General features: G+C 31.2%; 1 protein-coding gene across 1 annotated transcript in view; it reads left to right on the top strand.

Annotated features, from left to right (window-relative positions):
• LOC127738725 (uncharacterized) overlaps positions 1-24,345 on the top strand; it is a 53,813-nt gene that overhangs the window by 11,513 nt on the left and 17,955 nt on the right. Inside the window, exons 4-10 of the mRNA XM_052250062.1 lie at positions 8,498-8,642; positions 14,160-14,221; positions 16,077-16,590; positions 19,191-19,287; positions 20,054-20,195; positions 20,718-20,805; positions 21,382-21,443. Of these exons, the coding sequence (XP_052106022.1) occupies positions 8,498-8,642; positions 14,160-14,221; positions 16,077-16,590; positions 19,191-19,287; positions 20,054-20,195; positions 20,718-20,805; positions 21,382-21,443 (1,110 nt within the window). The remainder of the gene's footprint in view (positions 1-8,497; positions 8,643-14,159; positions 14,222-16,076; positions 16,591-19,190; positions 19,288-20,053; positions 20,196-20,717; positions 20,806-21,381; positions 21,444-24,345) is intronic.

Raw genomic sequence — 24,345 nt, 5'->3', positions numbered from 1 at the left:
TTTTGACTTATTTCTCAAAAACTACAGCATTTAGAGGATATCAGACACAAGAAGTTAAAGTATTCATTAGGTCAAGGTCTACCTACTCTGAAATTATCAGCCAAATTGGGTATCTGATTTTAAGTTACTGCCACTGAATTGATGATTTTAAGGAAATTTTGCAGTTTTCGGTTATTATCTTGAATATTATTATAGATAAAGATAAACTGTAAACAGCAAAAATGTTCAGCAAAGTAAGATTTACAAATAAGTTTCGTATGACCAAAATTGTCAATTGACCCCTTAAGGAGTTATTGCTCTTTAAAGACAATTTTTCACAATTTGTTCATCTAGTTTGCTTACTTTAAAAAATCTTCTTCTTTGAAACTGCTGAATCAATTTCAGCCAAACTTGGGCTGAATGAGTTTCAGAGTATCTAGTATCAATTTTATATTTTATTTCCTTGTACGTCAAGAAAAATAGCCACTATGGCTAAAATGGAACATAGTGGTAAAATGCATTCTTTTGCTTTTGAAGAAAATATGACAGATGCAAAGAACATTTAAATGGCATTTTTAAGCCACTCATTAATATATATTGAAAAGCAAAAATAATCATTGATGAAAGATTTAAGCAAAAAATTAAAGGTGAGCGATTCAGCCTCTTGTTTTTTTAATTTTTGCCTATTATCTGGAAAACTAAAATAGATACAGAGAAACTTTAAATGCAAAAATGATCAGAAAGACAAGATCTTCAAATAAGTCTGCATTGTCGAAATCGTCAGTAGTCAGTAGAAACTTAAATAAGCAAAAATAATCAGCAAGACAAGATCTACAATTAAGACAATATAGAGGAAATCGTCCGACGACTCCTTATTGGAGTTACTGTCCTTTAATGACTATTTTTACCATTTTTTTTTTGCGTTTGGCATTATATGATAAAAATTAAAATAGATAAATAGAAACTTTAAATAGCAAAAATTATCAGCAAGGCAAGATCTACAAACAAGTCAAATTTTGCTGATATAGTTAGTAGACTGTCACTCTTTGTAGGAGTGATTACCCTTAAATGAGGATTTTTTTTTAACCTCTTTTGTGTTTTGAGCAAAAACCAAAGAAGATAGAAAGAAAGTAAACAGACAAAACAATCAGCAATACAAGATCAACAAAAAAGAGATTTTTGTCATGAATTCTATTCTCGTCTACAATGGGGGAGAGTGTCCTTTGTTCAATATGCACATAGACCTAGGTGAGCGACACAGGGTCTTTAGAGCCTCTAGTTTAATATTCAGATGCTAGATATAAAAAAAAAAATATAAAAATAAGGAGATGTAGTATGATTGCGAATGAGACAACTATCAACAAGAGTTTAAATGAAGTGGATATAATCAATTATAGGCAACTATATGGCCTTCAACAATGAGAAAAACCCAGACCGTATAGTCCGCTTTAAAAGGCCCTGACATAAAAAATGTGAAACAATTCAAACGAGACAACAAATGGCCTAATTTATAACAAAACAATTTATGAGAAACAAATTTGACAGACATGAACCAATAACAACCACTGAACAACAGGCTCCTGACTTGGGACAGGCACATAAAGAATGTGGTGGAAGCTATGTTCTCCAAGACTTACAAACATACTTCACATAGTATCATGGAGGCCTCTTTAAAAGAGTGGTCTAAAGAGTTCATCTACAATGACCACTTGCCTGTCGATACTGAGGTTGAGAGTTCAAACCCAATCATGGCACAGTGCCCTTGAATTTGATCTCATATGACTAAGATTAGCAGTTTTCCCCTACCAATGTTTTCTCTCCAGTTACTCTTGCTTCATCCACCAATAAAAACTGGTGCCTGCCATGATATATAGCCAAAAGTGCAAAAAGTGGTGTTGAATTACAAAAATTAATTGATCAATTATATTGGCATGCTTGAATTTAGATAAAGTTCCCATTCATAAATTTTACCTATTTTTCTATATGTAATCAAAAAATTATAAGGTTTTTTTTTCAGTATTTTATATTATAAAGTCATATTGTAAAACAAATTCTTTTTTTATTATCCTAATTCTGCAGTTTTAAAATAAATAACTGAAAATTAATTATGATGTAAAAATAGTGCATTCAATATTTAAAAAACATGGATATTTTGTTTGAAAAAATAGATAATTAGACCCACCTTATTAAACATGATATATAATATTCGTCCATCTCTGTTTAACGCCTTTATGATATTAAAAAGGTAGAATTCTGTGAAGTGACATTTCTTGCAATTTTTGGTCCCTAATTTACCTCAATCAAAATAACATAATTTGACAAAGTCTAGTAAATCATTACCCAAAGAACCTTTTAGTACCTCTTAATTTGACTTTTAGTCGTGGATAATGACCACCATCACATCACCTGTGGCTATTGATAAATTGTCACCAATAAAAATCTGTTCCGTTAGGTTGACCACAATACACTTTGTGTATTAACTTTATTATGGTATCAAATTAAATGTTATTATCTGACTATTGAGGATGTATATTGACATTTAACTAAATGTTCATTAAAGGGGAGGTAATCCCTTTGTCATCCATTGATGATGATGTGAGCTATGTGTGTCATCATGGTTTTCTCCTATTAGGTGTGATGCTGGATATATAACCTCAAATATTACTCATGAAAAAAATCAGGAATAATTATTAATAAAATATATATAAAGTGGACAGAGATTTATGTAAATGGAAATAATTTTATGGAGAGAAATAAAACAGACAGTGTATTCTCATAAACCTGATTTCTTATTGGAATGATATTCTAATGAAGGATACTATCAGAGAAAAGGTATAGATATTCTACATTTTTATAGTAAGGCAATTTTGTTATTATGTCTTATGTGTTTCATAATTTGTTGCTGTTTTTCAATCTGAAGTTATATTTTTTTTCATTCATACTGTAGTCATTTCGTATTTCTGTACTATTGGGACATTTGTACAGTTTGTATTTATGATGTTAATATATATTTTGTTGAATTTCAGTCAATAACTGTATCTTAGATTTTTTTATTTAAAGTTGGTTGACATATGAACAAGATCTCTAGGGATTGAGAGTAAAATCTGAAGTCAAAGACTTTTGCTTTTTGTTAAAGAAGGGGGTTCAGGTGTTTGAAAACAATAATAAAATAAAGTTATAATCTATGTTAAATTTCAGAATTTTCAAAACAATTTTGAAATTTGCAAAGGATGGAAATGTTATGATACAAATCTTAATTTGCTTTTGATCTTAAAAGATTTTAAAAAGCAGTATATAGTTATAACAGCAAAAGAAGGGTAAAGCTAAATTGCAACAATTCAGATTTTGTACCTCTTTTTTCATTAAGAAAACTGTTATTCTTATCATGAAAATCATACTAAAGATTTAAAGTTAAAAGGTATGTTTCTTTATTAAATTTAATATTTTGAATAAGACACAATACACAGGAAGATGGCAATGCTTTAATTGTTTAAATACTGATAATAAAGATATGAAAATATTTTTTTAAGGATAAAGATCAAGTCGGTGATCTGGAAAAACCAAGGTTTTCTTTCAACATACCTAAGATTTTTTACATATGATCATTCAAAGTTAATGTCATTTTAAATATGCGATTATGAAGATAGATGATTGAATTTTAAAGTTATTTTTAAAATTTCAAATGATTTAATCAATCAATTATATTTAATGTAACTTATTAGGATGGGTATCGATTGTTACATGAATCATCTACAAATAATTGGTAAATGTTTTAGTAAGACAATTGTTTTTCCAATATTTTTTGAGTGGGCATAAAAATATGTATGTACATGTAGCAGCTTTTGTTTTATGAATGACATTATCATAACCATAAATACAATTCTTACACAAGAAATTCAAATTGCATACATTGTTAAGCAAATTTGTTCAGAATTCAAATTATTTAAGATTTACAGGTCCTTAAGCTTGTAGATTTATTTCTCATTCTTAAGGAGGTCATCACATATAGAACCTTTCAGCTTATGACTACCACTCTGAAAGCTCGGCCACTATATACACCATTCTGATATCATTCATTAGTCAATATACCAAAAGTAAGGAGATGTGGTATGATTGCCAATGAGACAAATATTCACCAAAGGATAAGGATGTGTAACCATATAGCCTTCAACAATGAGGAAAATCGTACCATATTTTGTCTTTACTATATCCCATCCAAATAATGAAAGTCATAAATGATACATCAAGGATTTATTCCTATGAGAGAGACCTGGCACAAAACCAATTCAGTAACAAATTGGTCCTTATAAAGACCTGTGTCACAGACTTAACTATAAGAAGAAATTTTGTTGTCTATTTCTAAATTTTGACAACATTCCTTTCACCCTTTGATCTATAATGGATCAGAGGTGTGAAAGCTCTTCCCAACTGACCTGAATGTACACAATCAATGATAGCCAATGAGACAAATATCCATTAGGACAAGAAAATGTCAACAATAGGTCACCATACAGCCTTCAACAATGAGGAAAATAGTACCATTTACTTTTTTTTTCACTGTATCCCTGCATATTATGAAAGTAAAAAAAAGCCAGTTCAAGTATTTATTCCTATGGGAGAGACCTGGTAGTAAATCAAATCACTAACAAATTGGTCCTCACAAACGATCTGTGGCAAAGACTTATATAATAATTAGAACAAATTTTGTTGTCTGTTGCTAATAATTAGAACAAATTTTGTTGTCTGTTGCTAATAATTAGAACAAATTTTGTTGTCTGTTGCTTAATTTAGACAGAATTGTTTTCATCCTTTTCTCTATAATTGACTGGAAGTCAGAAAGCTATTCCCTAATAACCTGAATGCCCACAATCAAAGAACTAACAACACTCATTGTTCCTGTTTTTTCATCTTAAAATATTCTATCCCATAATTCACTTGATGATTATTTATAAAGGCCAAGATTTATATGATAGAAATTGACATTATGAGGTCATGAACTAAATCAGACAAAAGACATTGTACATTTTGTATATTCTGACTGTGGTGACCACCAGATTCATGGCTTTGGTGCTTGTTGGTTTTTCTTTACAAAAAATGAAATTTAGAAAAAATGACAATCTTTAAAAAGGGAAAGGTTAGCCTTAAGCTTCTGATGCATGTTTTAATGAAGTAATTTAGAAATCAATATAAAAATAAGAAGATGTGGAATGATTGCCAATGAGAAAACTCTCCTCCAGAGACCAAATGATGTAGAAGTTAACAACTATAGGTCATTTAATGCCTTCAATAATGAGCAAAACCCATATCACATAGTAAGCTATAAAAGACCCCGAAATAACAAATGTAAAACTATTCAAATGAGAAAACTAACAGCCTGATTTATGAACAAAACAACAGACAAAAAACAAATATTATTTATAGCAACAAATGACAACTGAATTACAAGCTCCTGACTTCGGACACAATATGGCCTGGTTAAACAAATTCATCTTAATGTATTGTTATCTGACAGATGCATATTGAGATGAAATGATACAGATATTAAACTATTACAAAATTATCAAGCTTGACTGAGTTTTAATATGACCTGTCATGCCGTGTTTAGTTTGGAGTTGATGAAAGGAGATATCATTTATCTCCAAGGAAAATATAAACAATATTCAAACTATGTTAACATTGACGAAGAGGTTTCATATTCTTTAAGGACTTTCATTCATGAGAATGTCAAATTCCTTTCCTAGTTAAATCAGTAGTATTTGACTAATAAGGTATTATTTTTCACACTTTGTTGTTGTTCATTTGATTAATAGACCCTGTTGCTTTAATTTACCGAATATATTATGTAAATGAAGTATGTAAATTGACTTAAAAGAGGAAATTAGATTAGAATCCATATTATTAAGATAAGGGATGTATACTTAGTCATTTTGACCTCATAAGATGTAAATAACACTATTGATATAATACACCTTGTAATACCTTGAAAAACTGTTAATCAGTGAAGAATTTAGAGATGGTCACTAAATATAAAAATGAAGAGAAAACCCATTTACATAGGAGCCAAAACTTTTTTTCATTTGTCTCCAATAAGTGACACAAGAACTTACTTTTCATGCTTTTTTTACATGAAAATTTCTTTGGTACTTTGAAAAAATGTAATGTAATCAAAAATTTATTAGAAAAAGTTTATTTCTAAGTACCATTTTAAGTGAGGCAATTATCCATATTAATTGTAATGAGATGGCAACCTAGATAAACAGATCACATTTAGAGGTTAAGGTACAGTCTTAAAACAATAGACAGGTGTCTGAGTACCAGACATCAAGTTATCATTTGCTCTGAGTTTTAAAAGTTATAAATAAATAAAAAGAATTAACAGAGACTGACTAAGATCTACCATCAATACCAAATTCTCAAAATAACAAAAAGTATTAAGATATGACTAAAGACCACCAGTGTCAAATATAGATGTACTCTAAGTAAAACAGCTTCAAGGTGAAAGTAATCTGTGATCTATATTTCATGCTTTATTGATCTTGGTTAAGTTTGTGTTTGGTCAATTTTTAGAGACTCTTTATGATTATTTTTTTTTTTGCGGTTTGGGGAGGGGAAGTGAAAACAACATCCAAGTAGGAACTCCATCTGATTTGTATCATATTCTCTGCTGAATGTTATTGAATTTTGATGAAGTTTTTGTCTCATGGAATTGTTTTATCTTGCTTGTTAAACCAGATCCGGAAATTATAGCCATAAAACTTTCATGAAAAGGGTTACATAGAAGTAGGTTATTTGATATTTGATTGACAGCTTTTACATGAACAATAGCTCCTGTTAGCATATACGGAAGTACCTTACATAATAATTAATTAATTCATGACATTCTTTATTAAGCACTTCTTTATTTTGTAGAACCTAAGATCAAATTTGTAAACATGATCTTAACTTAAGTGTGTTTTACTTAAAACTAGTGAAACGTATGCTATAACCTAAATTATTTATGTAATTTGTTTACTTTACAAGAATTTTATATATCATTTATCGGAATGTAACTATTATGACCTCAAGGGGCCTTTGTTTAAGAAATGAGGTACCTGCAGATTCTGATAAAAATATGGATTTTGGTGATAGTAAACAGTGACTTGATTGTAGCAGACAAAATTCATGTCAAAATTTATCTTTGTGATACAATAAGTGGCCTACTTTTATGTAAAATTTTTGATAGGAATGCATCTCAAGGAGTGTAACAAACGATAAAGAAAAACTAAGGTTGGTCAAACATACTTGTAAATATATTGATACTAATGATATAGGATTACCAGTTGACTATAGATTCTCCCAAAACAGAACTGACAACCATCCTCAACCTAAGCTTTTTCTCTCTCTCTAAGATCCATGTCACTGATCTTTATTTTCACTTTGTTGTCTACACAGTCTACCTGTCATCATATATCTGTTCCTCCTAACAGAAGTTCCTCTGCAAACTTTGCTATAAACAATAGTGTAATATCTGTTCCTGTTGGAACAAATATTCTATACCCTTTATTCTGTCAGGAACAAATACTGTAATATTTCTTCCAGTGGAAACAATATTCCTTTCATTTAATATTTATGATTTCAGTTTTATTGAGTCTTAGAGCTATATTGATAGAGTTAATTTTGGGGAATGTTGATAAATTTGTACTTTTAGTTTCATCTGCCATTATGATTTGATTATGTCATACACATGTAGCTGTTTCCTTACTGATATGTTATACATTTTTGTCAACTATTTCATTACCGATATGTCATACAATTTTATCAGCTGTTTCATTATTATTGATATGTCATACAGTCTTTCAGCTGTTTCATTAATGATAGGTTATACAATTTTGTCTGCTGTTTCATTACCGATATATGTCATACAATTTTTTCAGCTGTTTCATTACCGATATGTCATACAATTTTGTCAGCTGTTTCATTATTGATATGTCATACAATAATGTCAGCTATTTCATTGTTATTGATATGTCATACAGTCTTGTCAGCTGTTTCATTAATGATATGTTATACAATTTTGTCAGCTGTTTCATTACCGATATATGTCATACAATTTTATCAGCTGTTTCATTACCGATATATGTCATACAATTTTGTCAGTTGTTTCGTTATTGATATGTCGTACAATTTTGTCAGCTGTTTCATTATTGATATGTCATACAATTTTGTCAGCTGTTTCATTATTGATATGTCATACAATTTTGTCAGCTGTTTCATTACCGATATATGTCATACAATTTTGTCAGTTGTTTCGTTATTGATATGTCATACAATTTTGTCAGTTCTTTCATTATTGTTATGTTATACAATTTTGTCAGCTGTTTCATTATTGACATGTTATACAGTATTGTTTGCTGTATTAGTTCAGAATAAAATATGTTTGAGTCATATAGATGCTTATTATTCCATGGTGTTTCTATGAATTTTGCTCTTTTACGTAGAATCAAAAGTTTATTTATGTTATAAATATTTTTTACTCCAGGGTGATTGTATGTACTACTGGACCCATACAGAAGTACCTGTAACAAAACAACAAAATGAGATCTGTAAACTTACACCCTCGTGGCCCCCACCACAATATCTGAGTGAAGAAGAACTAAAAGCAGGACGTAAATTTACAGAGGCAGGTAAGTAACTTAACTTCAGTAACCCTTTTTTAATCCTCTTAATAAAAATCTCAGTGATATAGCCTTTTGCTCTGATGTGAATTAAAGCAAACGTCAATCAATTGATCATTCTTTTAAAAAAATCACTTGTTAGTCATAACTTGGTGTGTTGGTTTTTTATAGGAACGCAAAAAATTGTTTGCGTCGTATAATGCTCTGATGTCGTCGGTGTCGTCAGAAGCATATTTGGTTTCCGGACAATAACTTTAGTTTAAGTGAATGGATCTCTAAGAAATTTTACCAGAAGGTTCAATACCACAAAAGGAAGGTTGGGATTGATTTTGGGGGTTATGGTACCAACAGAATAGGAATTAGGGGCCAAAAACAAGCATTTTTGTAGTTTCCGGACAATTACTTGTGTGTAAGTGTATGGATCTCTCTGAAATTGTACCACAAGGTTCCATATCACAAAGGGAAGGCTGGGAATGAGTTTGGGGGTAATTGCCCCTAACGTTCAGGAATTTGGGGCAAAAAAGGGGCAAAAAACAAGCATTTTTCTAGTTTCCAGACAATTATTTGTGTGTAAGTTTATGGATCTCTCTGAAATTGTACCACTAGGTTCCATATCACAAAGGGAAGGCTGGGATTGAGTTTGGGGGTAATTGCCCCTAACGTTCAGGAATTTGGGGCAAAAAACAAGCATTTTTCTAGTTTCCAGACAATAACTTGTGTTTAAGTGTATGGATCTCTCTAAAATTGTTCTACAAGGTTCCATACCACAAAGGGAAGGCTGGGATTGAGTTTGGGGGTAATTACTCCAAGGGGGGGTTCAAAAAGTTTGGGGGATATTTTTTTTTCCTATTTTTTTGGGGGGTTCATATTTTTTTTCAACAAAATTTTTGAAATTTCAAATAATTGCACAGTAATGCGCAATAGCAAGAAATCTTCAATTGCACAGTATTGCGCAATAGCAAGAAATCTTTAATTGCACAGTATTGCGCAATACCACAGTATTACGCAACAACACGGTATTGCGCAATAGCAAGAAATCTTCAATTGCACAGTATTGCACAATAGCACAGTATTGCGCAATAGCAAGAAGTCTTCAATTGCACAGTATTGAGCAATAGCATAATATTGCGCAATAGCAAGAAATCTTCAATTGCACAGTATTGCACAATAGCAAAAAATCTTCAATTGCACAGTATTGCGCAATAGCACAGTATTACGCAATAGCACAGTATTGCGCAATAGCAAGAAATCTTCAATTGCAAAGTATTGCGCAATAGCACAGTATTGCAAAATAACAAGAAATCTTCAAATACACAGTATTGCGCAATAGCAAGAAATCTTCAATTGAAAATAAATGCAAATCTTTTAACCAATTTCGATGGGATTAATTTAAAGTCTTTAATTTTTGGGGGTTTTAACCTTGAATAATTTTTATACGGCCGCCAAAAATTTTTGTGGTCGTATATTGGTATGACGTCGTCGTCGTCCGGCGTCGTCGTCGTCCGAATACATATTGGTTTTCGCACTCTAACTTTAGTTTAAGTGAATGGATCTTTTTGAAATTTGACCATAAGGTTAAATACCACAAAAGGAAGGTTGGGATTGATTTTGGGGGTTTTGGTACCAACAGTTAAGGAATTAGGGGCCAAAAAGGGGCCAAAAATGAGCATTTTCTAGTTTCCAGACAATAACTGTGGAACGGTGTATGGATCTCTCTGAAATTATACTACAAGTTTCCATACCACAAAGGGATGGTTAGGATTTGCTTTGGGGGGTTATGGCTCAAACCGTTTAGGAATTAGGGGCAAAAAAGGGGGAAAACAAGGTTGTCCTGGTTAATGGACAAATACTTTAGTACAAAACATAATTTAAAGCAGTGTAAGGGAGATAAATCAAATACATCATTGAAATTATCTCCCTTACACTGCTTTTAAATTATGTATAAAGTAATGGTTAATGAACAATAAAGATAATCTAAAACAGTGTAAGGGAGGTAATCCAAATACAATGTTTTGGTTACTTCCCTTACACTGCTTTTAAATTATGTTTAAAGAAATGCATATTTATAAAGGAAGACCAGTAAAAATATCTGCAAATGTTTTCATCTTTTTTTTTTACAAAAAAATCCATATGAAAGATTTGACACTATATTTTTATTAATTCTATTATAAAATAGATTAAGTTAGCACTATGGTAAATTTAAATGGGTAATTATGGTTGCCAACTCCATTGGAAATTTGAATTGAGATTATGACCATATCTTGAGGGAAAGAATTTTTTGGGGGGAAAAAGGGGGGGGGGGGGATAAAAAGAAATTGTGGGGGGCCAATTTTTTCTCATTTCAGATTTCAGAAATTAAAAAGAATTATTCTTCAAATATTATTTTTTTTTCAAATTTCAAATATTGAAAAATTTCAAGAAGTAATCTTTAATTGCACAGTATGGCGCATTAGATTTGTAAAATCTTTGATCACATTTATTTATTTGTTATGCCGAATCTAACAGTGTATTTAGATTTTTAATTTTGGGTCCAGTTTTCAAATTGGTCTACATTAATGTCCAAAGGGTCCAAAATTAAACTTTTTTTGATTTTAGCAAAAATTGAATATATGAGGTTCTTTGATATGCTGAATCTAAACATGTATTTAGATTTTTGATTTTTGGCCCAGTTTTCAAGTTGGTCCAAATTGGGGTCCAAAATTAAACTTTGTTTGATTTCAACAAAAATTGAATATATGGGGTTCTTTGATATGCTGAATCTAACCATGTATTTAGATTTTTTATTTGTGGACCCCGTTATCTAATTGGTTCATATTGAGGTCAAAAGGGTCCAAAATTAAACTTTGTTTGATTTCATCTAAAATTGAATTATTGGGGTTCTTTGATATTCCAAATCTAACCGTGTATTTAGGTTTTTAATTTTGGGTCCTGTTTTTTAAATTGGTCTACATTGAGGTCCAAAGGGTCCAAAATTAAACTAAGTTTGATTTTGACAAAAATTGAATTCTTGGGGTTCTTTGATTTGCTGAATCTAAACATGTGTTTAGATTTTTGATTATGGGCCCAGTTTTCAAGTTGGTCCAAGATAGGGTCCAGTATTTAAACTTTGTTTGATTTCAACAAAAATTGAATATATGGGGTTCTTTGATATGCTGAATCTAAACATGTATTTAGATTTTTGATTATGGGCCCAGTTTTCAAGTTGGTCCAAATTGGGGTCCAAAATTAAACTTTGTTTGATTTCAACAAAAATTGAATATATGAGGTTCTTTGATATGCTGAATCTAACCATGTATTTAGATTTTTTATTTGTAGGCCCCGCTATCAAATTGGTTCATATTGAGGTCAAAAGGGTCCAAAATTAAACTTTGTTTGATTTCATCGAAAATTGAATTATTGGAGTTCTTTGATATGCCAAATCTAACCGTGTTTTTAGATTTTTAATTTGGGTCCCGTTTTTTAAATTGGTCTTCATTGAGGTCCAAAGGGTCCAAAATTAAACTTAGTTTGATTTTAACAAAAATTGAATTCTTGGGGTTCTTTGATATGCTGAATCTAAACATGTGTTTAGATTTTTGATTATGGGCCCAGTTTTCAAGTTGGTCTAAGTTGGGGTCCAAAATTAAACTTTTTTTGATTTCAACAAAAATTGAATATATGGGGTTCTTTGATATGCTGAATCTAACCATGAATTTAGATTTTTTATTTGTGGGCCCTGCTATCAAATTGGTTCATATTGAGGTCAAAAGTGTCCAAAATTAAACTTTGTTTGATTTCATCAAAAATTGAATTATTGGGGTTCTTTGATATTCCAAATCTAACCGTGTATTTAGATTTTTAATTTTAAGTCCCGTTTTTTAAATTGGTCTACATTAAGGTCCAAAGGGTCCAAAATTAAACTTAGTTTGATTTTAGCAAAAATTGAATTCTTGGGGTTCTTTGATATGCTGAATCTAAACATGTGTTTAGATTTTTGATTATGGGCCCAGTTTTCAAGTTTGTCCAAGTTGGGGTCCAAAATTAAACTTTGTTTGATTTTAACAAAAATTGAATATATGGGGTTCTTTGATATGCTGAATCTAACCATGTATTTTGATTTTGGACATTGGACCATAATAGGTAAATTAAAAAAATTCAAGTTCTTAGACCACATTCTTTCTGTGTCAGAAACCTATGCTGTGTCAAATATTTAATAACAATCCAAATTCAGAGCTGTATCAAGCTTGAATGTTGTGTCCATACTTGCCCCAACTGTTCAGGGTTCGACCTCTGCGGTCGTATCAAGCTGCGCCCCAGCGAAGCATTTTATTTTGGATATTGGGCCTCATTTTTATATTGGTCTACATTGAGGTCAAAAGGGTCCAAAATTAAACTTTGTTTGATTTCATCAAAAACTGAATTATTGCGGCTGTATGATATGCTGAATCTTATCAGATTTTTTATTTTGGGCCCTGTTTTCAAATTAGTCCATATTAAGGTTTGAAGGTTCCAAAATTAAACTTTGTTTGATTTCAATTAAAATTAAATTTTTGGTGTTTTTTTATATGCTGAATCTAACCATGTTGTTAGATTTTGGATATCAGACCATTCTAGGTAAATTAAATGTCCCATTTCAAATTTTTAAGATCTTTGACCATCTTTATTTTGTGTCAGAAACCTATATTATGTCAAAAATTTGATCACAATCCAATTTCAGACAGTATCAAGCTTGAATATTGTGTCCAAACTTGCCCCAACTGTTCAGGGTTTGACCTCTGCGGTCGTATCAGGCTGTGCTCAGCAAAGCATTTTATTTTTTGTGAACTTGTATAGGATTTCAGATGAATGAAATGTCCAGAGATTGGTTCCTTAATTAAAAAGCTCCTTTGGCTTAAAAGTGGCAAAAAACTGTTTATGTCAATATTTGTTTTAATGGTGCATACAAAAATCAAATTTGTATATTCGTGGGTACCATTTTTATTGGTTACTAGATTTCGTAGTTTGGTCATAGTCTGTCCATACATCCCAAAATTGGTTTCCGTTCTCTAACTTTAGTTTGCCTCAACCAAATGTTATGAAACTTATACACAATCCTTATAACCACAAAACACAGATCAAGTTCAAATTTTGGTTGCGTCACTTTTACTGTTCTTAAGTTATGTCCCTTTATAACATTATATGCAAGCAGGGGCATATGTGTCCCATGGACATATTTCCCATTTATTGAACATTTAAATTTGTGGTTAACCTCTACCCATGAAATCCACGAAAATACTTATCGAACTAATCGTAATGAAAGCAAAGTATGACAATTATGCATTTATTAATGCAAAGCCTTATAACTGCAAAAATATATATGATTGCGCAATCGTGTTACAGTTTTGTTTCCATTAACAACTTTGTACATACACATTTAATTTTATATTTTTGTTCAAACATTTATTTTATATTCGTTTCAGTCACTAAAACTACTTATAAATTTTGTCAAATAACTAGGGATGTCAACGAGTAATAGCTCATTACCTTGTTTTGTTTTTTATTTTATAGACCAGCAAGCCATGTTGGTACATGTGAGAAATGAATATAAGACAGAGCTGGATAAAGTTGAGGTTAGTATTTACTCGTGATGTTCCTTTGTTATATTTTTTTTCTTCTATATCATGCTAATTTGTTTGGTTTTCAAAACTGTATGAATAAAGGCAACAGTAGTATACCGCTGTTCAAAAGTCATAAATCTATTGAGAGAAAACAAATCCAGGTTACAAACTAAAACCCAGGGAAACACATCAACTATAAGAACAACTGAAACACTGAAGTGCAGAAAAAACCAAACGCCAATGCAACATACATAGAAACAAACTCCCTAATGTCATATACATGTTTTTGATAAATTTTTACCCCTCAATGTATTGTAAACCTTATCAGAAAAATTTGTCACATTCAAAAAGGTAGCAATAAACATAGAATAAACTGTTCTTGAAAATAAAATTTTAGATAAAACAGATTTTTATTAAACACCAAAATAAACTACAAATGTATGACATGAATCAAAGATTAGTTAAAACAGTTACTTGAACTTCCAGTGAGGTATGATTTTTTGTGTCTTTTTCTTGACCTATATGGCCGAGTGATACTTATAGGTGCAACTTTCTGTAGGTTGCATAGTGAAAAGACTCCATCGAAAACATAAACTGCAAAAGTGCTTTGATTTGAGAAATCTGGTTTTGGCAAGTGTAATGAAGGCTATTTCAACCGAAAATCCTGATTTTCCTTATCTTTTCTAATTTTTGGCTTCATTTGAACCTGTAACCAGAAGCTTATTTGAGTAATAAACACAGAAAGTAGTAATATTCCTGCAAGTTAACACTGTTGTGGAAGACCTCTACACTCTGTAGGCCAGACAAAGAAATAAAGCTTATCCCTCTAGAATTGTCATTTTCTTCCATTTCAAAGTTCAAACTTTTGCCCAAACTAAACCTTCAGCCTGATGATCATAACAATAGATAGCCTTAATTTGAAAGGGACATGCATGAATTTCAAAGTCTATATTATACAGCTAGCCACCAAGAAGTATGGAGAGCCAAGACTAGGGATAGAGGCCATAATATTATGGCCCCTGCATGAAAAAAATGCCTAGTTTTTGATTATTTTTCACAATTTTATAATAAGAATAAGAAGATGTGATATGATTGCTAATAAGACTACTATCCACCAGAGTTCATATCAAGTGGATATAAATAATTATAGACCAATGTATGACCTTCAACAGTAAGAAAACCCATACCATATAATTGGCTATAAAAGGCCTGAGATGAAAATTGTGAAACAATTTAAAGGAGAAAACTAACAGCCTTATTTAAAAAAAAATGTTTAAGAAAAACAAATATGACAGACTCTAGGCTCCTGTATTGGGACAGGCACATAAAAATGGAACAGTGGTGTAACAGCACAACATAAGAACAAACTGTAAAAATCAGTTGAAATTGGCTTAACTCAAAAGATCAGTATGAGACACAAAAACAATAGACACAAAGCACCAAAATACGAGCTGGCAGTAACTGAAAGCTACTTCAAAGCCAATTACTCATGTTCATAAATCATGTTCTCCAAGATTAAAGTATCAATCTGTACACACCCAAGGGATTTAGTGTAAAGACGTCATAAACAGTCTGAGAAACATATGACCTTGTGCAATGCCAAAATATATGTAAACAGTATCGACAGGATGTAGGATAGACAATCTGTACATATATAGCAATACATGTTTGTATATTTAGTTACATATTAATTTTTCAAAAACAAAATCAATGTTAGTACTGACAAAAACAATGTTTAGATATTTTACTACTGTGCTAAATTGATAACCTTTAAGAATAACTTTATTCAAAGGACCAATTAGTTAACATGGACTATTTACTTGATGATTTTATATTGCTGATAAATTATATTTTGTAAACTTTACAGGTAGGTCACCAAGTCGTATTAGACCACTGTAGGGAGGAGTATCAAAATAGACTACAAAACTGTGTAGAGAAAATAGCCCTTCTTGAACAGGAAGTAGCAAGGTATAAAAAACTAGCTGGCATAGAGGAACATTCACAAACTGCTTTATCTGAAGCAAATGCTGCTGAAAAAGAGGCTAGTCATGTGACCAATGGTTACTATAACAGCCAAGGACAGTTATGTGTAGCAGTGACAGGAACACCACATTTGCAGCACACTTTGGCTGCTGTTACACCAGAATGTATTCATGGATTAGTGCCTTCAATACCTGAAGAAAATGGCGAGGAGGGGGACATGCCTGTTGAGAAATTAAAATTTTCTCCTGAACATATAGGAGTACCAACGATACCAGTGCCACCACCACCTCCGCCACCAGATATACCTCCTCCTCCGCCTCCACCAATACCAGGAGCACCTCCACCACCACCTGGACCCCCTGGAGCTCCGCCAGCACCGGGAATGCTTCAGAGAAGAGGTAAATGAGATCATTTTAGTACTCTTGTAATTGATGTAAATTATGTGTATTTTATACACATCTTTAGTTATACTCAAAGGTTATTGATTTACCTAAAAATATTTTGTATATTTATGAAGAGGTGTTTAAAAAATTTTCATGATTGAACTGGGGGCAATAGTTTTTACCAATTTAAATGTCATGAAAGAATATCAAGCAGTCCCAAGACCTTCTTTTGTGGAAATTGTAAGTTAAAAAAAATGGGTTATTATGTCAGCTGCGTAGGATAGAAATCGACCTTATGCAAATGAATATCAATTTATCTGTTAACCTATTTAGGGTTGAAAAAATCTCTTTGGAAAGTCTGTAACTGTTATGAAATTGAGCTGTTATAAGAAAATCTACGAAACAGACCAAAATTCATCTTTTATTTTGTATTTGAATGTTCCAAAAATCAATCAAAGTCTTATACATGTACATGTATACGTACACTTGCATAAGGTTGATTTCTATCCGACGCAGCTCATATATGCCAGAGAAAAATTTTGATTGTTTTTGATTGACATGTTTTCTAGTGCAGCATTTCCAGACATTATGTATGTCGGGAGTATGCCATGAAAAAGACCTCTCCAGCATAATCAGTTAAGACTAGGTTTATTGGATTGGAGCCCAGTGCTGAGGCCATATGTTTCCACCCTATTCATAACTCCTTGTATTCCCATTGTTTTGAGTTCCATCTTACCCCTTTTCAATTTATTGTCGAGCCTGCGACTTTTGTCGCAAAAGTGAGACATAGCGATCCTACATTCCGTCGGTGGCTGTGTCCACAAATATTCACTCTGTAGTTAAAGTTTTTGAAATTTTAATAACTTTCTTAAACTATGGGTTCTACCAAACTTGGACAGAAGCTTGTTTATGATCATAAGATAGTATCCAGAAGTAAATTTTGTAAAAAAAAAATTCTGTTTATCCGTATTTTACTTATAAATGGATTTAGTTTTTCTGCCAGTTAACATTACATTCACTCTGTGGTTAAAGTTTTAAAAATTTCTTAAACTATCCTGGATTTGTACTAAACTTGGACAGAAGCTTGTTTATGATCAAAAGCTAGTATCTAGAAGGAAATTTTGTAAAAATTTATTTCCTGTTTTTCCGTATATTACTTATAAATGGACTTAGTTTTTCTTCCAGTTAACATTACATACAGTCTGCAGTTAAAGTTTTTAAAACATTTATTAGATTAATAAACCATCCTGGATTTTTACCAAACTTGGACAGAAGCTTCTTACAATCAAAAGATAGTGTCTAGAAGAACATTTTTTTAAATTTTTTCCCCATATTTGTTGAGCCTGCGAGACATAGCGATCCTACATTCTGTCGTCGTCGGCGTCCACAAATATTCATCTGTGGTTAAAGTTTTTTAAATTTTAATAACTTTCTTAAACTATCCTGGATTTCTTCCAAAATTTCTATCACACTGAAAACATAGACAACAGCAAAAGTAGGCAAGACACTGGGTTGCACGGAACCCTTACAAATTTTGTGTATTTGCCTCTGTTTTTGTTGGCTTAAAGATATAAAAATCAATATATTAGTTAAAGAGTACCCTACTTTTAATTATTGTAAGGATATCTTAATATACAGGACATTTATGTTTGATGTTTCTAGTATGTAACCCAGTAACAGATAGAGAGATGGAAGAAGGAATAATTGGCATCTTAAGGAAACCCTTATTACTCCCTACAGTTGCCAACTGCAAATGGATATTTCCAACTGCTTGTAGTAAATGAATTTGCTACACTATATGTTAATAGAATGTAGTCACTTGTGCACTTTTTCTCAGTTGCTAGTTTTACAGAAAAAAATGTTTTTTAATGTTTATTCATGTCAATAAGTTATTTACATATCTCAGTACATTTGTATTACAAAGTTTTCAGAGATATGTATCTTCTACAATGGAAAATTTTACTTGTATATAAAATGTATGTCACTGAATTTCACACATTTAACTCACTTCCCTATCAAGGGAATATTTTTAGAAGTGTACATTAACATTTTATTGTGAAAGCTAACACTTTGAAATATAACAAATATGAATGTTTTACTAGTTTCGAAAGTAAACCTATAAGTTTGAAAACAGTATTATTTTATTACAAACATGAATTTTCCACATTAAATGATGTAGTTTTGGGGAAAAAACATTAGGTTAAATTATAACTTTCTATAGACACCCGGTTGAAGTACTTAAAAAATTGCAAGTGTTAATATTTCATTCAATCTAAAAGCAAAAGTTCCCAAAAATTTTTGTTCAACAAAAAGCATATCCAGTTGAATAGGTTTAATGAACATTATATATCTGTAGTGATATATGTGTTAAAGTTTATTAAAGAACTTATAGTTATAAAGTATTTTTATTCTGCAATATTGTTATTGTTTATATGTTTATTCGTTTACAAACATTCTTGTTGTAAGTTATCTATTTTCATTATATGGTTATCTAAAGACTAAGAAAATTGAACAGCTATTTTTCCTAAAGTGTGAAATCATTCTCCTTTCAAAAATTCTGTGACTCTTCACAAAAAATTAATTTTCATTTTGATAAATATAACAATGTTTTGCAGGTTCTTTGAAGCCATTGATTAGTACCAAGTCTCCCATGAAACCGCTGTTCTGGAACAGAATTGTTGTTAATGAAATAAAGTCACCCAAACATAAAGAGTAAGTAAAACTTATATTGTATGCATAAATATAAAAACTAACTGTCAACACAAAATCAAAGATGTCAGCACAGTATCAACCCTTTATAATGTTTTAAGTCATCTTAAAATTTGAAATGTTTATACTCTCATTGGTCTGATGTGTGGGCAACAGGATTTATGTGTCATCTTGATTAAAGCAAATTATATGGTACCTTATCTTTGGTGCATAATCAAGCTTTTCTGATGCTGTTAATTTAAATAAAGTAAAAATGAATTGCATGGTACCATCATTGAAAACAATTCAATAAGTTGTTTAAATAATGTAAATGTTAGCTTAGGTTCATACACAACTATATAATGTGGTTATTAAAGTGATGTCATTTAGAAGATTTGCATGACTTCAGCAAAATAAATGAGGCTAAGTTCATGAGCTTTTTGGCATAATTAAACTAAATCATAAGTGCTGCTAAAAATTATTTTTCCCAGCTGGTAAAAATAGTATTAAGTCAAACAGGCAATATTTTGTGTAATTTTGCCATTTTACTTATTTCCTGTTAAACAGAATTGTTTTAAACAAAAATAGCCTCATTTATTGATGTACACAGATTCAGCGGTTTTGTCTGCAAAATTGAGAAATTTTTAAAAATAGTTTCCTTGGCCACAAATCTTATGTTCTCCTTCGCCAAGACTGAGATTGATGCCTGAGAAAATCCTATTCTTTGAGTTTTTCTTTGTGTTTCTCTTGTGTTGGAATGTAAATTAATGAAATATCAACTATGTTACAGGTATGCCAATGCCAGACTAGTCTGGGAGGAAATTGATGAAGCTAGAATTAATTTTGATGAAGTGGATGAACTGTTCTCTAAAGTGCCAATAGATAATACCAGAAAGTCTAGACTCACCAAAAGTAAATCACCACCAAAACAGGTTTGTTTTACACCTAAGAAGACTTATAAGAATAGAACATCTCATTATTATTCTTTCTTCAAAAACTAACTTGAAATTTAGAATGCAGGGTGTCTGTATCCTTCATTCCATACATCACTTTAGAATGTAAGCTCGCCATGTTTTTTTTTTTTTTATTTTATTTTGATTTATTAAAATTGTTATTTAAAGAAAATATAACTTGCTGACTAGCTGCGCTTTTGTGTCTCTAATAGGCCAGAGAACAAAATATTGAATAGGTATTGCTTTATATAAAGGTTCTTAATGATAGTTTCTCACTCATGCTAAAAAATTACTGATGTTTGCCAATATTCAAAATGTTTTGCATTGACAGAACTCCTGTAAACCTAAAATAAAATATGCTATTAAGGTTTGCCGTATTAACTCATTTGATTTTAACAGATATCAAACGTATAAATAGATTTTATTCTTTTAAATAGAAATAACCTCTTTTATGAATGAGTGGCTGTAAAATATTTACATGTTCCAAATTATTTTTTTCAGTTTGCTAAAGTGATAGAACCAAAACGCTCCCAAGCTATTGGAATTTTGTTATCAAGTTTGCGACTTGAGTTTTTTGTTATTGAAAATGGTATGTATGAGTTTTCACTTAGATTGACCCAAAGAAACATGAATAATTTCAAAACAAGTAGAGGGTAAAAAATGTTCTAAAACACAGACAATCAATGGGAAAAGATGAAAATTGACCAGCGCAAAATCCTGATAAAACCAAATTATATCTGAGTTGTTGAAGCTAGATTCTTGCAATGTGTCAATTTCAGAAGCCACTAAAAAAAGAATTTTAAATTATTATGGCAAAACTCCGATTTATAAATCCAACCATTTCATCAGAATGATTTTAAGCAAAAAATTCTGTAAAAATTTGCTGGTACAGTTTTAATCAAAATTAATTACTGGCAAGAAAATAGGTTAACAGATATAGGGCTTATGCTGTACTATTTTTTACATAGAGATTGATGCAGTTACATATTGAAACTGGGTTTTTTTTCACAAAAGATATTAAAAATAGAAATGGTTTAAGTTCCTTTAAAGAAGTATTACTTACTTTCTCAATTTTATTACAGTCAGTTTGTCTTTTTATTGATTACAATGTTTTAGAAAAACTTTACATAGTATTTGAATAATATTTGAAATTTATTTTTTTCAGCAATAATGCATTTAGATACCTCACAACTAGAAATGGAGAAGTTGAAAGCTATTTATGACAATGTAAGAACATTTTTCAATTATGAAATTGTGAAAAAATGTATATTGAATTATATCTACACTGCTAATTAGTCATACAAGGCATAATATAAAACATATGTTCACATGGGCCATACAAAACAATTGTAAGATTCTCTGTCCAATGTAAAAAAAAAGCATGAGGCAGTGGCTTTTTTTCTTCTTTTTTTTGAACTATTGCACCAGAAACTACCTTACATGACTACAATAAAGAAGCCATCTTGAGGTCATACTTTTCTGTTACCTGTATAAACACATTTGACATCTATTTATTACTGTTTTAAACCTTTCACAAAATTGTTTCATTGACAAAGATCGCTATTTGTATTCCAGGAACTTAGTGAAACTGATTTTTGCCCTCATCTTGGAATATGAATGATCATTTATATGGAATTCCATATATTTTTTTAGCTCACCTGGCCCGAAGGGCCAAGTGAGCTTTTCTCATCACTTGGCGTCCGTCGTCGTTAGCTTTTTACAAAAATCTTCTCCTCTGAAACCACTGGGCCAAATTTACCCAAACTTGGCCACAATCATCATTAGGGTATCTAGTTTAAAAAATGTGTCCGATGACCCGGCCAACCAACCAAGATGGCTGCCATGGCTAAAAATAGAACATAGGGGTAAAATGTAGATTTTGGCTTATATCTCTGAAACCAAAGCATATAGAGTAAATCTGACATAGGGTAAAACTGATTATTAGGTCAAGATCTATCTGCCCTGAAATTTTCAGACAAATCTGACAACCTGATGTGGGTTGCTGCCCCTGAATTGGTAATTTTAAGGAAATTTTGCAGTTTTTGGTTATTATCTTGAATATTATTATAGATAGAGATAAACTGTAAACAGCAATAATGTTCAGCAAAGTAAGATCTACAAATAAGTTGTCATGACCAAAAATGTCAGTCGACCCCTTTAGGAGTTATTGCCCTGAATAGTCAATTTTTAACAATTTTTCGTAAATTTTTGTAATCTTTTACAAAAATCTTCTTCTCTGAAACTACTGAGACAAATTTAACCATACTTAGCCATAATCATTATTAGGGTATTTAGTTTAAAAAATTCATCCGATGACCCCTCCTTCCAACCATCATGGCCGACTTGGTTAAAAATAGAACATAGGGGTAAAATGCAGTTTTTGGTTTATATCTCTGAAACTAAAGCATTTAGAGCAAATCTGACAGGTGGCAATAATGTTCATTAGATTTAGATTTATCTGCCCTGAAATTTTCAGACGAATCCGACAACCCGTTGTTGGGTTACTGCCCCTGAGTTAGTAATTTTACAAAAATTTTGCAGTTTTTTGTTATTATCTTAGATATCATTATAATATCTAATATCTAATACTATTAATTATGATTTTAACCTTATTTTACATGATTTCCAAAGCATCAGTAAATACAGGTGAGCGACACAGGCTCTTGAGAGCCTCTAGTTTTAATTTACCTTATTGGTGACAGACCTCAGACATCTAAACATGAAACTTTTAACCAGATGTAATTTTAAATACTGGTAATACCTGAAGTCATAAAATTTGGAAAAAAAAATTCTGAAATTTAACTTAAACTATCTGAAATAAAATTAACGGTAAATTATACAGAGTATAATAAGATATCACGATAATCAAAAAGTAGAGAAATGCTTTTAATGTAATTTTTATGCCTAATGACAAAAAGTGTGTGCATATTGTTTCACCCCTGTCCATCTGCCTGTCTGTCTAATCTGTCCATATGTATGTACAATGTTTGTCTGCTTAACTATCTACAGTTTTCAAGCTGAACTTTTTTGTTTTACAGAATATTTGTTCATATACCAAAGGTATGCATTTTTTAAGGATTTTGATTCTAGTCAAATTCACAAAATGACTGGTTCTTGAACTTTTTTGAAATTTTTGCATGTTTGGCACCTGCTTTGTCCACCTAATGTTTCTGACAGTTTTTAAGCTAAATACTTTTTTATTTTGGTGAATTGTACATATACCAAAGGTATGCATATTATTAAAATTTTGATTCTAATGAATTTGAAAATAAATTAAAAGTATATTAATACTGAACATGGTAAATTTTTGTGAAAATTAGCATACTGATTTTACCGCATTTTGCTTGTTTTGCAGCCTTTAAAGCTAGAAACCTTTTATTTTGCAGGTGATTGCACACATCTGAGATGTACATATTTTAAGGATTAAGATTTTTAAACATTTTTTTCTCTCACAAAATTACTGGTTGTTGAACTCAGTCATCTCAGTTTTGATTAAGCAGTATAAATTGTTAGGGATATCAAAGAATAAAACCACCAATTGATGACACAATTCTTTCTATGTTAAATTCTGTAATTTCAAGTATTAATAGCTTTTTTGTCTTAACTTTATATGCAAAAACAAAATATGCCTTCCTATTTCAATTTCATACAATGAATGTTTTTTTTCGTTCAAATTGAACATTCAACAATGGTTTCTACAGTGATCCCTATTCCTGAAGCCTTCATTTGATATCCAAATACTTTACAAAGTTTAAAAGTTACAGCTATGCACAGGAACTATTTTGTCGCAGAAAGCTCGACATAGGGAAAGTGATCCGGCGGCAGTGGCTACGGCGGCGGCGTTAGCTAATTTCTTAAAAGCTTTATATTTTAGAAGCTAGAAGACCTGGATGCTTCATACTTTGTATATAGATGCCTTATGTTACGAAATTTCCGTCTCTCATATGTCCATTGTCCTTGATCTCATTTTCATGGTTCAGTGACTACTTGAAAAAAGTCAACATTTTTTGTAATGTTAATTTCTTTCTTATTATGAGTAATAGGATATATGTAGTATGTGCGTACGTTGCAAGGTCCTCATGCCCGTCAGACAATTTTCATTTGACCTCAACCTCATTTCATGGATCAG

Source organism: Mytilus californianus, unplaced genomic scaffold (genome assembly GCF_021869535.1).
Source record: "Mytilus californianus isolate M0D057914Y unplaced genomic scaffold, xbMytCali1.0.p SCAF_4, whole genome shotgun sequence".
Lineage (NCBI taxonomy): Eukaryota > Metazoa > Mollusca > Bivalvia > Mytilida > Mytilidae > Mytilus > Mytilus californianus.
This window is presented reverse-complemented; position numbering and strand designations above follow the sequence as displayed.